At 45.0% G+C, this 16831-nt stretch overlaps 1 protein-coding gene across 1 annotated transcript in view; it reads left to right on the plus strand.

Annotated features, from left to right (window-relative positions):
• Positions 1-265: 265 nt before the first annotated feature.
• The window catches only part of STING1 (stimulator of interferon response cGAMP interactor 1), a gene marked incomplete at its 5' end in the record, with an annotated part of 206211 nt that continues 189645 nt past the window's right edge, over positions 266-16831 (plus strand). The window contains 2 exons of the mRNA XM_082255918.1: positions 266-513; positions 4192-4378. Of these exons, the coding sequence (XP_082112044.1) occupies positions 266-513; positions 4192-4378 (435 nt within the window). The remainder of the gene's footprint in view (positions 514-4191; positions 4379-16831) is intronic.

Genomic DNA, 16831 nt, shown 5'->3' on the forward strand with positions numbered 1-16831 from the left:
CTATAAATGCTTGAATATCCATAGCCTAGCCATATGTTTATTTAACATAAAAAAAAAAAACTAAATTTTAGAAAGTCAACAGTGTGCTAGTCCAGTTTATGAAATGTGTCATGCCTTAAAATTAAGGATACAAAAAAAAACATGCATCAGGAAAGTTGGCAATGTATGTGTGACTGAGCCTTCTTTTTAAAGGTGTAATAAAGGTGAATGTAATTATACAGTATATGAAGCGGATAACTTTCATGGGTTTTTATCTTTTTTTCAGATGGTTTCCAAAATACAACCTAAATCTGAAATGATTTCCATTATTCCACAACCCCGAGGGAACCGAGCTGTTAAAGCCATCTTTTTTTTTTTTTTTGTATGCCTTATCATTTTGTATTTTGGAGTTAACAATTACACTGGTAGTCAAGTTGTCTATGGCATGGCAATTCATTTCATAATCTCTCAAACTTGGGAGTTTATTGTCTGTCTCTCTGAATTTTTTGAAGAGATCACTCATGTGCATACCAGGTAGTTACAGTAAATGATGCAGTAGTTACATGATTTCCATTCTGAAATGTAAAAATAGTAACTATTTATTGTGGCATGCTAGCGTAGTCATGAAATACCACATTTCAAGTCACTGACCTGATTCAAACTTATTATCGTTAAAGATACACATTTGTTTAAAGTATATGTAAGTCTATGCAGGCAAAATGTTCTTTGGCACCTAAAGCAAAAATACACCCACCCCAAGATGAAATAAAGAGAGCTGGACCAGTGCTGGGAGCAGAAATGACAGTTGTAGGATAACTACATTTTGTTGCTGCAGTGTTAGTTGATATTTTAGTAAATTATTAATAAAAGCCAGAACAGAGCAGCAGTAAAAAATAGCTGACATTGGATGGTTGACACAGGTTTTAGAAGAGAGTAAAATCTAGGTTCTACTGGTTATAATACTACTTCATGCAGAAAGGGAAACAGTAGGAATAGAAAGACACCAGGTCTATATTAGTAAGAACAAATCCTCTCCTCCCTCAATACCCCCCCAGCACAAATTCCCCCAATATTCCCCCTCGTTGCACAAACCTCCCTCCCTACACTCCACCTCCCCAGCACAAATTATCTCCCTGCCTAAATCTCAAATCCCAGCACAAATAATATTTACCCCAAATTCCCTCTCTTAGCACAAACCTCCTTCCCCATATCCCTCCAGCAGACACCCTCTCCTCCCCCAAATTTCAACTCCCCAAACACCCCCCCGGCACCAATCCCCCCCCCCCAAAAAAAATCCCTTCCCCCATATCTCACCTCACAGCACAAATAATATTTCCACTCTTAGCATAAATCCTCCTTCCCTGACACAAATTCCCCCATCCCACCTCCCAGCCCAATTCCCCAAAAATCTTCCCTGCTAGGCCAACCCTCACCCCAAATTCTACCTACCCAGCACAAATCCTCTCCCTGCCCAAATCTCACCTTCCAGCAAAAATAATATTCCCCCCAAATTCCCTCTCCTAGCACAAATCATCTCCCACCCACTGTCTAGCACAAATTCTCTCCTCAGAGCATATGTCCTCTCCTCCCCCAAATCCCCTCAATACAAAACCTCTCCTCCCCTGAATTCCCCAAACACTAATCATCTCCTCCCCCAAATCCCCCCAGAACAAAAACTCTCCTACCCCAAATTTCCCCAGTACTATTCCTCCTCCCCCCAAAAAAATCCCATCCCACCTCCCAGCCCAATTTCCTCCAAATTTTCGCTGCTATCCTAACCCCCACACCAAATTCCACCTACCCAGCACAAATCCTCTCCCTGCTCAAGTCTCACCTTCCAGCAAAAATAATATTCCCCCAAATTCCTTCTCTTAGCACTAATACTCTCCCACCCACTGCCCAGCACACATTCTCTCCTCAGAACACAAATCCTCTCCTCCCCCAAATCCCCCCCAGTACAAAACCTCTCCTCCTTTGAATTCCCCAAACACTAATCTCTAATCGTCTTCCCCCAAATCCTCTCTCCCAACATAAATCGTCTCCCCCCAATCCCTTTCTCCAGGAATTAATCATCAACCTTCCAAAATCTCACCTCTCAGCACACATAATATTCCCTCTAGATTTTCACTCTTAGGACACATCCTCTACCCCCAACTCTCCCCCCTCAATTCCTCCTTCTCCCCCTCCATGAACTTCACTCTCCTAGCACAAATCCTCCTCCTTTTCAAATCCCATCTTCCCAGGAAAAATCCTCTTTACACCAATCCAACTCCTAGCATTAATCAACTCCTTCCTTAACCCCCCCCCCCCACACACACACACATACACACAACCCCTCCCCATCACAAATCCTCTGATCTCTAAATCCATCCCCCCTCCCAACACTAATCCCCCCCACATGTCACAGTCTAGCCTGCAGATTTGTTTCTGCATTACTTACCTCCTTGCTGAAGTGGTTATGCTAGATCTGTGGTTCATTCACATGTGTGCTGGCTTCTCTGTAGATGTTGCCTGCTCTACTATGGATTTATATACCCTTCTATTACTTCCTGGGTCACTCCCAGTTTGCTTCCTATCTATAGACATGCTCAGTGCAGTCCGCCTTGCCTGAGCAATTTCACAGTTCTCTGAGCTCCTATTTGCTACTACTTGTGTATTCTGTGTCTGACTACCCATGTACTGATGGGTTCTTCTATCATCTATGCAACAAGTCTGCTTCCTGTCCTGACCTCGGCATGTCTGCTGCATTTCCTATTGTCTCCTGTGGTTTGTACTCTGCACACATGAGTGGTCTACGCATCCTCAGCTGGGCACACCTGGAGGCCGTGACTGGGTTCCAGCTTGCTGCAAGGCCATCCCCACCATCAGGGGCGCTGGAGAAGAAGCAGGCTGGTGCAACCTGGGGAACCCCAACTTGGAAATCCACTAGGTAGGGCTCACTAGCACAGATGCTTGACACCCCAAATCTCACTCTCCAACACAAATCTTTCCCTCTCCTCCAAACCCTCCCATAAAAATCCACCCCCCCTTTTCAATTTCACTCTACCAGCACAAATCCTCCCCCCCCCCCCCCCAAATTCCACCTCCCCAGCACAAATCATTCCTCCCACCCTCAAATCCTTCCTTTTAGTACAATTCTCCTCATCACCCTCCTAGCACCAATCCCCCCCACCCTCAAATTCCACCTCCCCAGCACAAATTATTCCTTCCCCCTAAATCCCATCTCTTAGCACAAATCCCCCCTCCTAGAACCCCCCTTCAAGCACCGATCTTCTCACCCCAGCAACAAATCTTAATTGTTCCCCCCTCCCCCCAGGTCAGGCTGTCCCCCAGTACAATCTTTACTGAATTTACAGACCTCAAATACAGCACAGCTTGAGAGATTTTCTTCCTCCCAGGCTCCTCCTTGTGTGTCGTGTGATCGGTCAGAACCGAGGAGGAACCCAGGGGAATCTTCTCTTGACTTTGAAGACAGGCAGCTGCATCTGGCAGGGAGAGATGTTGGCTACAGCAGCAGCTGCTGGGGATCGTGGCATTGGAGACACCCCACAGGAGATATGGGGCATGTGCCCTGGGTGCCTGATGCTAGTGGGTGCCCCTGGCTAGCAGAATAAAAAGTGAGGGGTAATTCTAGTAGAAATAAAAAAAAACACAACAACATTCCCTATTTTATCTGAACATAGAAAAAAAAAAAACTTTTAACTTGACATATAATTTAAGCATTACTGAAAGGGCTGATTGTTGGTAAACTGGGAAGGTTATCTTTGTTGAGCAGTAAAAGTACTTAGCCTCTTGCCTTTTTAAAAAAAGGTTTTTCAAAAATAAAATCCCTTTAATTGCTGATTCTGCCTTACAGCTGTCAGTGTTTTTTCTGCACTAAGGGTAAATAGGAGAAGAGTTCACTGATCATTTAAAATCAATGCAGAGTTCAGGCATGATCAGGGGTCAGCAATGATACTATATACATAAAAAAACTTGCTAGATTAGAAAGCTTAGTCTCATACAGTACATCAAGCACTATAGCAAAATGGGCACTAAAGAAATTGTCTGTATTGGAAAATGCATGTGTACAGAGGCCATTGCAAGTTAACAAAATATGTTTTAATTTGTTTTTACTACAACTACCTTAAAATTGATAGAAACCTTTGAGTGTTTGCATGTTTGTAAATTTAATTTGTAGAAATAATATATACGTATCTTTTATTTTCGTAGGTATAATGGAGAATACCTGAGAGCGCTTAAAGCAAGCTTCTGTATGAGAAACGTATATATTTTCATTTTTACCAGTGCTATTTGCTATATCTTTTATGATGAAGTTCTGTTGCCACAATTCTCTTGCTTGATTAACTTGGTCATGCTGTTCCTATGCAATATGTTGTGCAGGCTTTCTGGGATTCAGGTATGGCAAGCAATAATGTACATTTATGTTCGCAAAAATTGAAAATTACAATTTTTAATACAATTATGGTTTATTTATGATTTTCCAGCTATATAAAAATGAATCTTGTACTATGCATATCTACTCATTCTCATGTTTAACCCCTTTCCTAACCAAAAGGTAATTAAATACCCAGGACAAATTTAGCAGCATCAGCATGCATTGGTTAAATTGACAATAACTCTATAATTATAACTGTTGTCAAGTTTGGGGGTTATAGCGCCACGGGCCCAAGTGCAAAGCCGTTCAACTTTAGCCACTTGCTTATTGGGCACATATATCCCTTTCCTGCCCAAGCCAATTTTCAACTTTTAGCGCTCTCACACTTTGAATGACCATTGCACGATCATGCTGCACTATACCCAAATAGAGCTTTCTTTTGGTGGTATTTAATCACCACTGGGTTTTTTATTTTTTTGCTAAACAAACAAAAAAAGACAGAAAATGTTATAAAATCTTCCAAACAGGTAATTTTTCTCCTTCATTGATGTGCGCTGAAGAGGCTGCAGTGATGGGCACTGATAGGTTGCACTGATAAGGCGGCACTCATGGGCACTGTCAAGGCAGCAGTGATGAGCTGTGATAAGGAGGCACTGATCAGGAGGCACTGATGAGGCTACACTGATAGGTGGAACTAATGGGCACTGATAGGTGGCACTAATAGGCGACACTGAAGGGCACTGCGAGGTGGCACTGATAGGCGGCACTAATAGGTGGCACTGGTGGGCACTGATTAGCAGTACTGATGGGCACTGGTAGGTGGCACTGGTAGTTGGCACTGACGGGCACTGGTTAGCAGCACTAGTGGGGACAGTGTGGGACCGATGTCCCTCTTACAGAAGCTGGTGATCAGCTTTATTCTTTTCCCCTCACGCTGTCAGTGTGAGGGAAAAAAAAAAGCAGATGACTGGCTTCTGTTTTTTATCACGTGATCAGCTGTCATTGGCTGACAGCTGATCACATGGTAAAGGGCTGGGATCAGGATCCTAAGGACTCGGCGATCACAGCGTGCGCCGTCTGCAAGCCTCAGGGGGTGGGCGAGAACGGGAGGATGTCTAGGTACATCCTGCTGTGATTTTAGGGACACGCTGTAGCCGTCTTTCGGCTTTAGCATGGGCGTGAAGTGGTTAAACAAAGTCTTTATATTTCTTTAGGCCAACACAAAAGAAACGCTTCCAGAAACAAAACAAAAATGCAACACAAAAAGTCTGCTTGTCTTCAGCACAAAACAGCATAAACAAACTATAAGGAAAACACACAGTTCATAGATGGGTGGGATTTTACCCCAGGGTTAGCACAGTCCCAGTCTGGCTATCTGGCAGCTTCCAACAAACATGCAGCACTCCAAACAGGTGTCTCTCTCCAACTCCTGCTCCTAATACTGCTTCCTTTTTTAAGTGCTGCTTCCTAGAGGTTCTTAACCCTTTGGGGACTGGAGTCCCTGTAGTCAGGAGTGGAGACCTTTTCCCACCCGAATGTCACTTCAGATCCTCCTAAATACTGGGTCCCAAATATGCCACTACTAATGCCGAGAGTACTGTGAGTCAGTCCTCTCTTCTGTACTACTGTCCTGTACATATCCCCCCCCACTCTGCCTCAATGCAGTGGTGCTGGGGGCACCATTTGACACCATACAGCACACTTGGGAGAGGACATCAGCATTGAACTGAAAATTGAACTCCTGGAGAGAAAGGAATCATCTTGGCACCCTGGCATTGTTCTGCTTGTTTTGTCTCATCCAGGTCAATGGGACATGGTCTGACACAAGACGGAGTCTGGAGTCCAGAGCCCATTTGTTGGTGAGGCACTCCCACTCCACTCCCACTGTGTTTTACTCTGCTGTCATCAGTTTCCTACTGAGAAAAACAATGGGGGGGCTCTTCCCCATTGACCACGAGACAAGACCCCTCCTAATCCTTTGATTGAAGCACCTATCTGCACCACAATCTCTTTTGAAAAATCTGGTGCTACGAACACCGGATGCTGGCACAATGGCGTCTTAAGCGCCTGAAAAGCTTCTTCGGCATCTGCATTCCACTTTATCATCACTAATTTCCTGCCTTTTGTTAAGTCAGTCAATGGTGCAGCAATGGTGGCAAAGTTGGGGACAAACCCCCGGTAGTCACCAACTATGCCCAAAAATGCTCTGACCAGCTTTTTGGTTAGGGCCAGTTCTGTATAGCTTCCACCTTACTCATTTGAGGCTTCACCAGTTCTCTACCCACAATGTACCCTAGATACTTGACCACCTCCATCTCAACCGCACACTTCTTAGGATTCATTGTGAACCCTGCTTTCTTCAAAGAGTCTATGCTTGCCTGAACCCAGGGAAGATGGGACTCCCAGTCGGCACTGAAAATGACTATATCATCCAGGTAGACTGAAGTGTATTGTTGATGGGGGTAATGTTTTGTCCATTGACCTTTGGAATGTGGCCGGAGCAGAGTCTAAGCCAAATAGCATCCTTTTATACTGGAAGTGGCTTTCTGGAGTGAAAAAAGCAGTTTTCTCCCTGGCTTCCTTGGTGAGGGCAATCTGCCAGTACCCTTTTGTGGGGTACAATGTGGTAATGTACCGGGCAGGACCCAACCTCTCAATTAAACCCGTGTACCCGGGGCATCAGAAAGGCATCAAATATGGAAACTTCATTAAGTTTTCTAAAGTCATTGCAAAAATGCAGGGTGCCATTGGGTTTCGGGTACCAAAAGGATTGGACTCGACCACTAACTCTGTGACATCAAGTTCAAGCATTCTTTTCACTTCCTCTGACACTACCTTTCTATGTGCTTCCGGGATGCGATATGGCTTTAAACTGATTTTTACATTGGGCTCGGTTACAATGTCATGCTCAATACTGTAGGTGAGACCAGGCAATCCTGAAAAAATAGAGGAATATTTTCAGCAAAAACTTTCGCTTGTTGGGCAACCTGCACCAGGTCAACTCCTGTAGGCTCCCCTGAATTGACACCTACTGCCACAGATACCTGTTTTCAGTCTTTCCAGGATTTTAACATGTTTACATGATAAATTTGGTATGGCTTTCTTTTCCCTGGCTGGTGTAGCTTGCGGTTTACATCCCCCACTTTTTCCACCACCCTAAATGGACCCTGCCACTTGGCCAAAAATGTGCTTTCTACTGTGGGGATCAGAACAGTCACCCAGTCTCCTTTAAATGGCCTGACTTTAACTAAACAGTTGTACACCCTCCTCTGGGCATCCTGAGCCTTCTGGAGATGCTCCCTCGCTAACAGCATCACTCCAGCCACCCTCTCTCGCATTTGGGAAATATGTTCTACCATGTTTTGTGCGGCGAGGACTCACTCACCATATGACGGCGGCAGAATAATGCGCTCTGCGCTCCCCCGTGGGGCGCGCGGAGCGGCGATCAGTGATGCGGCGTGTCACACTGACACACCGCATCTCTGATCTCGGTACTGACAGATCATTGATTACCAGTGCATACCCTCGGGGGGAGGGGGGGGTGCCACTAGAACCACCAGGGATGCTCACCCATGACCCCAGGGATGCCCACCCATGACCCCAGGGATGCCCAGTACGGCCACCAGGGATGGCAATCAGGGCCCTCCCCATCAGTGCTGCCGCCAGTGTCCTCCCCATCAGTGCTGCCCACCAGTACCCATCATTGCCATCTATCAGTGCCGCCCACCAGTGCCCATTATTGCCCACCAGTGCCGCCCGTCAGTGCCGATCAATGCCGCCTATCAGTGCCCATCAGTGCCCACCAGTGCTGCCTATCAGTGCCCATTATTGCCGCCTATCAGTGCCCATCAGTGCCACCTATCAGTGCCCGGCAGTGCCACCTATCAGTCCTACCTATCAGTGCCACATATCAGTGCCCATCAGTGCCGCCTATCTGTGCCACTCCATCAGTGCCTGTCAGTGCAGCCTCATCAGTGCTCATCAGTGCAGGAAAAAACGTATTTATTTACAAAATTGTATAACATAAACAAAAAACTTTTTTTTTTTTTCAAACTTTTCGGTCTTTTTTTTATTTGTTTAGCAAAAAAAGAAAAAACCTTGCAGTGATCAAATACCTCCAAAAGAAAGCTCTATTTGTGGAGGGAAAAAGACATAAATTTGGTGTAGGTACAGTGTTGCATGACCGTGCAATTGTCATTCAAAATGCAACAGCGCTAAAAGCTGAAAATTGGCCTGGGCAGAAAGGGGGGTGAAAGTGCCCTGTATTGAAGTGGTTAAAGTGCAGTCCCACTATTCAGATAACTAAAGTGCAAAAAAATGTGGAAAAAGAAAATGAGAAAACAAGAGATATGCTATATTAAGGAGCATAAAAATACATATAAAGTGCTAATGTTAATATGACCTTGATATAAAATGTATCCTGGATATTATGGCAAGTAGAAAATTTGAACAAACATCATCCCAAAGACACAACACCTAAAGAATCATCAAACAATAAGTCCAAAAATCAGACCATATGATGCATAATAATTCCTCCCAGGTGAAGAAAGTGCAAAAAGTACAGCAGCAGTGCCAATATAAACAATAATGTGCTTTCAGTGTCCACGCGTGGGGATCCCACCATCCGTGCAGAACCTTTTCCCCTAAATGGACTCACCAGAACACCAGCTGGTGAACTTTATCTCAGGTGTTGTGTCTTTGGGATGATGTTTGTTCAAATTTTCTACTTGCCATAATATTCAGGATACATTTTATATCAAGGTCATATTAACATTTCCACATTTTTTGCATAGTTATCTAAATAGTTGGACTGCATTTTAAATACTATCAGACAGTGGGCAGTTTTCATATAATATATACATTTTTTTTTTTCAACTATAATTTCCAGTGTGCAGGTCATTCTCACAACACAATATTTTTTGAACTTTATACAGCTGTGTCAGGCAACCATACCTATTTCTTTATTAACAGTCCTCTACTTACACACACACACACACACACACACACACACACACACACAAACACATAATTTTTCCTGTCTCAGTTATTTGCCCTTTGCACATAATTTCCAGTGTACAGGCTAATTTTATAATACACAATTTTTGCACTTTACTCAGCTGTATAAGACAGCTGGTACAGTATATGTTTACATATATATATTTTTTTTACAATAGCACTATTTATGATTGTGGATGTGATATCTACAACTTCGCACTGACACTTTGAATTTTCATACAATTGCTACAAAGATATTATTAGTTCATCCTAGCCAAGTTTGGGTTACATAAGAATTTGCGCTAGTTTTTTCTTTGGCCTTATACACGTGTAGCACATCTACAGTTTGACCAGCAGCATTTTCTTCTATCCCTTACCATTCATTATAGTTTTTTTTCGTTTATCCAATTTTGACATCCAAGGCGTTTGATTATATATTTTCTCTTTGATTTTCTGAAATGTCACTATCAAGGACAGGTATCTCAACATTAGGGGCATGTGTTGTGGGTGGTTCTGGACCAGACCCATCAAGGTTTGGCCCCAAAAGGCCCAGTGTCCCCAGTTCTCTTGGCTGTCCTGGAAGTCTATTCTGTACCTGGTTCCAAAGTTCAAGAAACAGCGGACAGTCCCGCCCCACTATAATATCATGTATCAAGCTTTTCACCAACCCAAACTCTTGGGTCACAGAGGTACCCTACCGAGGAAGTCAAAGGAGCATTACGCTCGACGTAACGCGTATAGGGGGACGGAGCGTGCGTGGCCGACGCAGAGTCTCTCTCTGGTAACAGATTGCTGACATCGCTTATACAGCAGGCACGGCTGAGTGCCCAACAAATGTGAGTTGATCTGCCTTTCTCTAATAAAGCACACCCTTATTAGTAAGCAGAGAGCACTAGATTTCTTCATCTGTTTTTTATATGTCCCGGGATCCCTCGAGGTGCAATACAGTGTGGCTCTTTCCTGGAAGTCTGATCCATGATACATGTGATTGCTGGCCCGTTTGGGTCCTTTAGGAAGGTGAGAGGCTAATTCACCTGGTGGAGGGATTCACTAATTGGTGTTTACAACTTGTTTTCATCACTGGATTTTCTTCAATTGGATACGGGGACACTCTTCATATCACTTTATTGGAAGCACACACATTGCTATGTGCCTTATGAACTGGATATGATTTATTGTATTTAAAGTCATCACTTTTTTATTATATTTCTGGCGCATCACATTTTGGTAGGATTTAGAGGTATGACCATAAGCAATGGACACTGGGACCAGGGGATACTCCATGGCGTCTCCATGGAAACATTCCACCCGTAGAGTCTTACCTACCAGGCTGAGTCTTCTGATCACCCTGGAATGTACCAGTGTCACCATGCTGCGGAGTACATTCAAACTGACCTGGGTGGCACATGCTCTTTGGACATAGAGCTTCTCCTGCCAGCTCTGCACTCCATGGGCTCCTCCTGAAGTTGGCATTGTGCCCGGGTATGTCCCCAGGACCGGCATCGCCAACACTGTATGTCCCCCATTCTTGTGACAAGGACCGACCTCCGAGGGCTTGAAGCAATTGAGGCCGGGATGCGGGATCCAGAGTCTGGCACGGCTTCCCCCTTAGGTGCTGCGATTTGCCTGGCTGCCCTTGGTGTGGGTTCCAGACGCTTGGCAGACCCGAGAAGGTCCTCCGCCACAGTATATCTTTCAACCAACTCTACCAGCTGGTCCATGGTTGCAGGGTCTCCATGACTTATTCATTGCTGCAGGTCATCCGGCAGGCACCGCGGGTACCAGTCCATCAGCACCCATTCCACCATTTGTGGGGGTGTTAACTTTTATGGTTGCAGCCTTTTTTTGACCAGCTGCACCAGTTCATGCATTTGAGACCTGGGTGGTTGGTCAGGTTGGTACCTCCAGTGGTGCACCCTCTGAGCCTGGACGGCCATGGTCATGCACAGGCAGGCCAGGATCTCTCCTCTCAGTCACTCCTAGACCCTGATGTGTACGGTTGGCAGGTCAAAGTAGGCCTTTGCGGGTCACAGGCAAGAAAAGTGCAACAATGCCAGCCCATTGGTTTCAAATCCAAAATCCTTTCAAAGGTAGTGACAAAGGCCTCCACATCATCGGTGGGTGTCAGTTTCCGCAAGAAATGGCTGGAGCTCACAGATACAGATAAGGTGTGGCTCTCCTCAAACAACCTACGACTATCTTGCCCTTCTAAAAAGTTGGGACCAAGGTTTATTGGGCCTTTTAGAATCAAAAGGATGATAAACCCTGTGGCTTTTGAACTAACTTTACCTAATTCATACAAGATTCATCCTGTATTCCATGTTTCCCTGCTTAAGCCTGCAATTTCTAGCCCCTTCCCAGGGAGGGGAGAATTGCCTCCACCTCCAGTTTCAGTGGAGGGTGAACCTGAATATGAAGTGGAAACCATTCTGGATTGTCGAAGGGGTGAGCTCATACAGTATCTTATTAAATGGAAAGGTTACCCCCCTGAAGACAATTCCTGGGAACCCGCTAGTAACCTGCATGCCCCCAGGCTGGTACAGGAATTCCACAGGAGATTCCCGGAAAGATTGGCCCGGTTGGGCATCCGGAGGCTGCCCCTTGGGGGGGGGGGGGGCACTGTCAGAGAAACGGCCATGCTGCAACTGGCAACTCTGCCAGTACTTCCAATGGCCGCAATGGACTCAGGCCATAGACTCATTTTCAGTGAAATGGCTGTGCTGCAACTGGCAACTTTGCCAGTACTTCCCATGGCTGCAATGGACTCAGGCCATAGACTAATTCACTGGCCTATAAAAGGACTCTGCTCAGCCCATCAGATTGCTGGATTGTCTTCAGCTCTTCCTGTTTCCTGAGCATTGCTACTTCCTGGATTCCCATTTGACCCAGCTTGTTCCTGACCTGTCTGCTCTCTCTCCTGGCTTTGACCCGCGGCTTCGTCTGACCCTTCGATCCTGCTCCAGTGTTTGACCCTCAGCTTGTGTGACCATCCTTGCTCTTTTGTCCTCTGCCTGACTTCTAGTGTACCGATCCCGGCTTGCTCAACGGACTTGCTTCTGCTCAATCCCCTTGTCTTGGTGACCTGTTTGGACTGATACCTGTGTATGACCCTCGGCCTGGCTTTTACCTGCACATTGCTTGATTCCCTGGAGGCCCTGCAAGTTGTTCCAGATACCTTTGTGAACCTTTACCTGCACTCCACAAGCATCCAGTGCTCCTTGGGATGCGTCACCTCCTGTCCCACTTCCAGCGGTGATCCGCACCGAGCTGCAAGGGAAGCCCTCTCAGCATTTCGGCCTCTTCCAAGAAGTGATCTGACAGAGAGTTTGCTAGACACATATAGCGCTGTGAAGATCCACAAAAGTCCTTTTCAGGGCTGGTATTTTTCGGTATAGGTCTAGTATCTTTTGAGCTTAGGGAGAGGTATCCTGTGGTTGCTTTAGGGGCAGTTAGAGATCGGCTGCAGTCACACAGAAATCGCTTTGTCAATGTCCACAAAAGTAATTTAAAATGCTGCAATGTCGTTTTAGGGTCTATTACAGTCTCTTTACTATAGGGCCAGGTATCCTGTGGTTGCTTTAGGGGCAGTTAGAGATCGGCTGTAGTCACACAGAAATCGCTTTGTCAATGTCCACAAAAGTCATTTAAAACGCTCCAATGTTGTTATAGAGTCTATTACAGTCTCTTTACTATAGGGCCAGGTATCCTGTGGTTGCTTTAGGGGCAGTTAGAGATCGGCTGCAGTCACACAGAAATCGCTTTGTCAATGTCCACAAAAGTCATTTAAAATGCTCCATTGATGTTTTAGGGTCTATTACAGTCTCTTTACTATAGGGCCAGGTATCCTGTGGTTGCTTTAGGGGCAGTTAGGGATCGGCTGCAGTCACACAGAAATCGCTTTTACAATGTCCACAAAAGTAATTTAAAATGCTCCAAAGTAATTTTAGGGTCTATTACAGTCTCTTTACTATAGGGCCAGGTATCCTGTGGTTGCTTTAGGGGCAGCTAGAGATTGGCTGCAGTCACACAGAAATTGCTTTGTCAATGTCCACAAAAGTCATTTAAAATGCTCCAATGTTGTTATAGAGTCTATTACAGTCTCTTTACTATAGGGCCAGGTATCCTGTGGTTGCTTTAGGGGCAGTTAGAGATCAGCTGCAGTCACACAGAAATCGCTTTGTCAATGTCCACAAAAGTCATTTAAAATGCTACATTGACGTTTTAGGGTATATTACAGTCTCTTTACTATAGGGCCAGGTATCCTGTGGTTGCTTTAGGGGCAGCTAGAGATTGGCTGCCGTCACACAGAAATTGCTTTGTCAATGTCCACAAAAGTCATTTAAAACACTCCAATGTTGTTATAGGTTCTATTACAGTCTCTTTACTATAGGGGCAGGTATCCAGTGGTTGCTTTAGGGGCAGTTAGAGATCGGCTGCAGTCACACACAAATTGCTCTGTCCCGTGAAAAGATAAATTGTTGGTGTTGGAATTCTAAAAGGACAAAAGTGAATCAAGTTCTCCCAGTCCAATAATCACAAATAATAAATCGTCTATGTACCGACAGAAAAATTGCATATGAGATCTAAAGGGATTGGAATCCCCAAAGATGTGGGAGAATTCCCACTAACCCATAAAGAGGTTGGTAAGTGATGGTTTCTTTTATATTGCTCTAGTGTGCGGCCATACTCGTATGGTGGTTTTTATAGCACCTGTTACAGAGGGATGAGCCTTAGCTCCCCGAAAAGCGAAGTTGCTCAGGGCTGCGTAGGAGCCCAATAGAGTGGCCTCCAGGGCTACTGCAGGATTCTGCCTGGGCTGGGAGAACCACCACCTTACAGTGACAAGCACTGCTGCCCAATAATAAAGTTGAAAGTTCAGGAGTGCCAGTCCTCCCCCCGAGAGTGGAGATATAGGATTTTTTTGGACACCCGAGGAGGTCATCCAGCCCAGACAAAGGATACCACCACGCCATATGTGCGAAAAAGGATTTAGGGATATGTTTTGGATTATTCTGAAAGAAGTATACAAAGTTGGGTAGATACAGTGCATCCGGAAAGTATTCACAGCGCTTCACTTTTTCTACATTTTGTTATGTTACAGCCTTATTCCAAAATGAATAAAATTCATTATTTTCCTCAAAATTGTACAAACAATACCCCATAATGACAATGTTAAAGAAGTTGTTTAAAATCTTTGCAAATCTTTTAAAAAAAACACGTACATAAGTATTCACAGCCTTTGCTCAATACTTTGTTGAAGCCCATTTAGCATCATTTACAGTCTCAAGTTTTTTTGAGTATGATGCTACAAGCTTGGCACATCTATTTTTGGGCAGTTTCTCCCATTCTTCTTTGCAGGACCTCTCAAGCGCCATCAGGTTGGATGGGGAGCGTTGGTGCACAACCATTTTCAGATCTCTCTAGAGCTGTTCAATCGGGTTCAATTCTGGGCTCTGGCTGGGCCACTCAAGGACATTCACAGAGTTGTTCTGTAGCCACTCCGCTGTTATCTTGGCTGTGTGCTTAGGATCGTTGCTCTGTTGGAATATGAACCTTCGCCCCAGTCTGAGGTCCAGAGCGCTTTGGAGCAGGTTCTCATCAAGGATGTCTCTGTACATTGCTGCATTCATCTTTCGCTTGATCCTGACTAGTCTCCTAGTTCCTGCTGCTGAAAACCATCCCCACAGCATGATGCTGCCACTACACTTCACTGTAGGGATGGCATTGGCCAGGTGTTGAGCGGTGCCTGGTTTCCTCTAGACATTACGCTTGCCATTCAGGCCAAAGAGTTCAATCTTTGTTTCATCAGACCAGAGAATTTTGTTTCTCATAGTCCTTCAGGTGCCTTTTGGCAAACTCCAGGCAGGCTGTTATATGTTTTTTACTGAGGACTGCTTCTGTCTGGCCACTCTACCATACAGGCCTGATTGGTGGAGTGCTGCAGAGATGGTTGTTCTTCTGGAAGGTTCTCCTCTCTCCACAGAGACACACTGGAGCTCTGTCAGAGTGACCATAGGGTTCTTGGTCCCCTCCCTGACTAAGGCCCTTCTTCCCCGATCGCTTAGTTTGGCCAGGTCGCCCACTCAAGGAAGAGTTCTGATGGTTTCAAACCTCTTCCATTAACAGTTGATGGAGGCCACTGTGCTCATTGGGACCTTCAATGCTGTAGAAACTTTTCTGTACTCTTTTCCAGATCTGTGCCTCGATACAATCATGTCTCAGGGGTCTACAGACAGTTCCTTGGACTTCATGACTTGGTTTGTGCTCTGACATGCACTAACTGTGGGACCTTATAAAGACAGGTGTGCGCCTTATCAAATCATGTCCAATCAACTAATTTTACCACAGGTGGACTCCAATGAGGTTTTAGAAACATCTCAAGGATGATCAGTGGGAACAGAATGCACCTGAGCTCAGTTTTGAGTGTCATGGCATGGCTGTGAATACTTATGTGATTTTTTTCATTATTTTTTCCAATAAACTTGCAAAGATTTAAAAACAAACTTCTTTCACATTGTCATGGGGAATTGCTTTTAGAGTTTTGAGGAAAATAATAAATTGAATCCATTTTGGAATAAGGCTATAACATAACAAAATGTGGAAAAAGTGAAGAGATGTGATGTGAATACTTTCTGGATGTACTGTATATATTTTTCAGCAAACTTACTCCCCCGACCGGTGGTAATGGGAGGTTGCGCCAGACAGCACAACTCCAGGTATTTTGCGGCAACAGGGGATACACATTTTTATCCAGGTAGGCCTCAATAGTACGACTCACCCTCAATCCCAGGTAGGTAAACTCTTTGACCCATTTTAGGGCTGTCTGTGTATCTATATGGGGCACTGATGGGTGTAGCAGGAACAGCACTGATTTATCCCAATTGATGTAGATACCAGAGTATAGGCTAAACTGATCAAAAAGGGCCAACGGCGCGCAAAGAGATTAAGATGCTTCAGCAAGATAGAGTAGGGAGTCGTCTGCATATAGGGACAGCTTTTCTTCCATTGGTCCCACAACTATGCCTCTAACCCCCGGATCTGCCCGTAGAAGAATAGCCAGAGATACCAGGGCCAAGGTAAACAGTCCCAGGGAAAGCGTGCATCCCAGACGAGTCCTATGTCCCAGGGGAAAGTAGTCAGAGAGGTTGCTGTTAGTACAAACTACTGTCCGTGGGTTGGCATAGAGTAGCCGCAATCAGGACAAAAACCGGGGTTTGAACCCAAATTTCGAGAGGACTGCCCATAAATAGACCCACTCGACAGAGTCAAAGGCCTTGTCGGTGTTGAGAGGCCACCACTCTTGCTTTATTGGAGTCAGCCATGACAATGTGGGTGTAGAGCCATCAGATGTTGATGCCTGTACCATGTTCCAGCATGAACCCCGTCGGATCTGGATGAATCAGTGCTGTTATAACCATATTTAACCAGTTGGCTAGGATCTTGGATATCAATTTTGCATCCATGTTCAAAAGCAAAATG

The sequence above is a fragment of the Pelophylax lessonae genome (genome assembly GCF_965119305.1).
Source record: "Pelophylax lessonae genome assembly, chromosome: 4".
Lineage (NCBI taxonomy): Eukaryota > Metazoa > Chordata > Amphibia > Anura > Ranidae > Pelophylax > Pelophylax lessonae.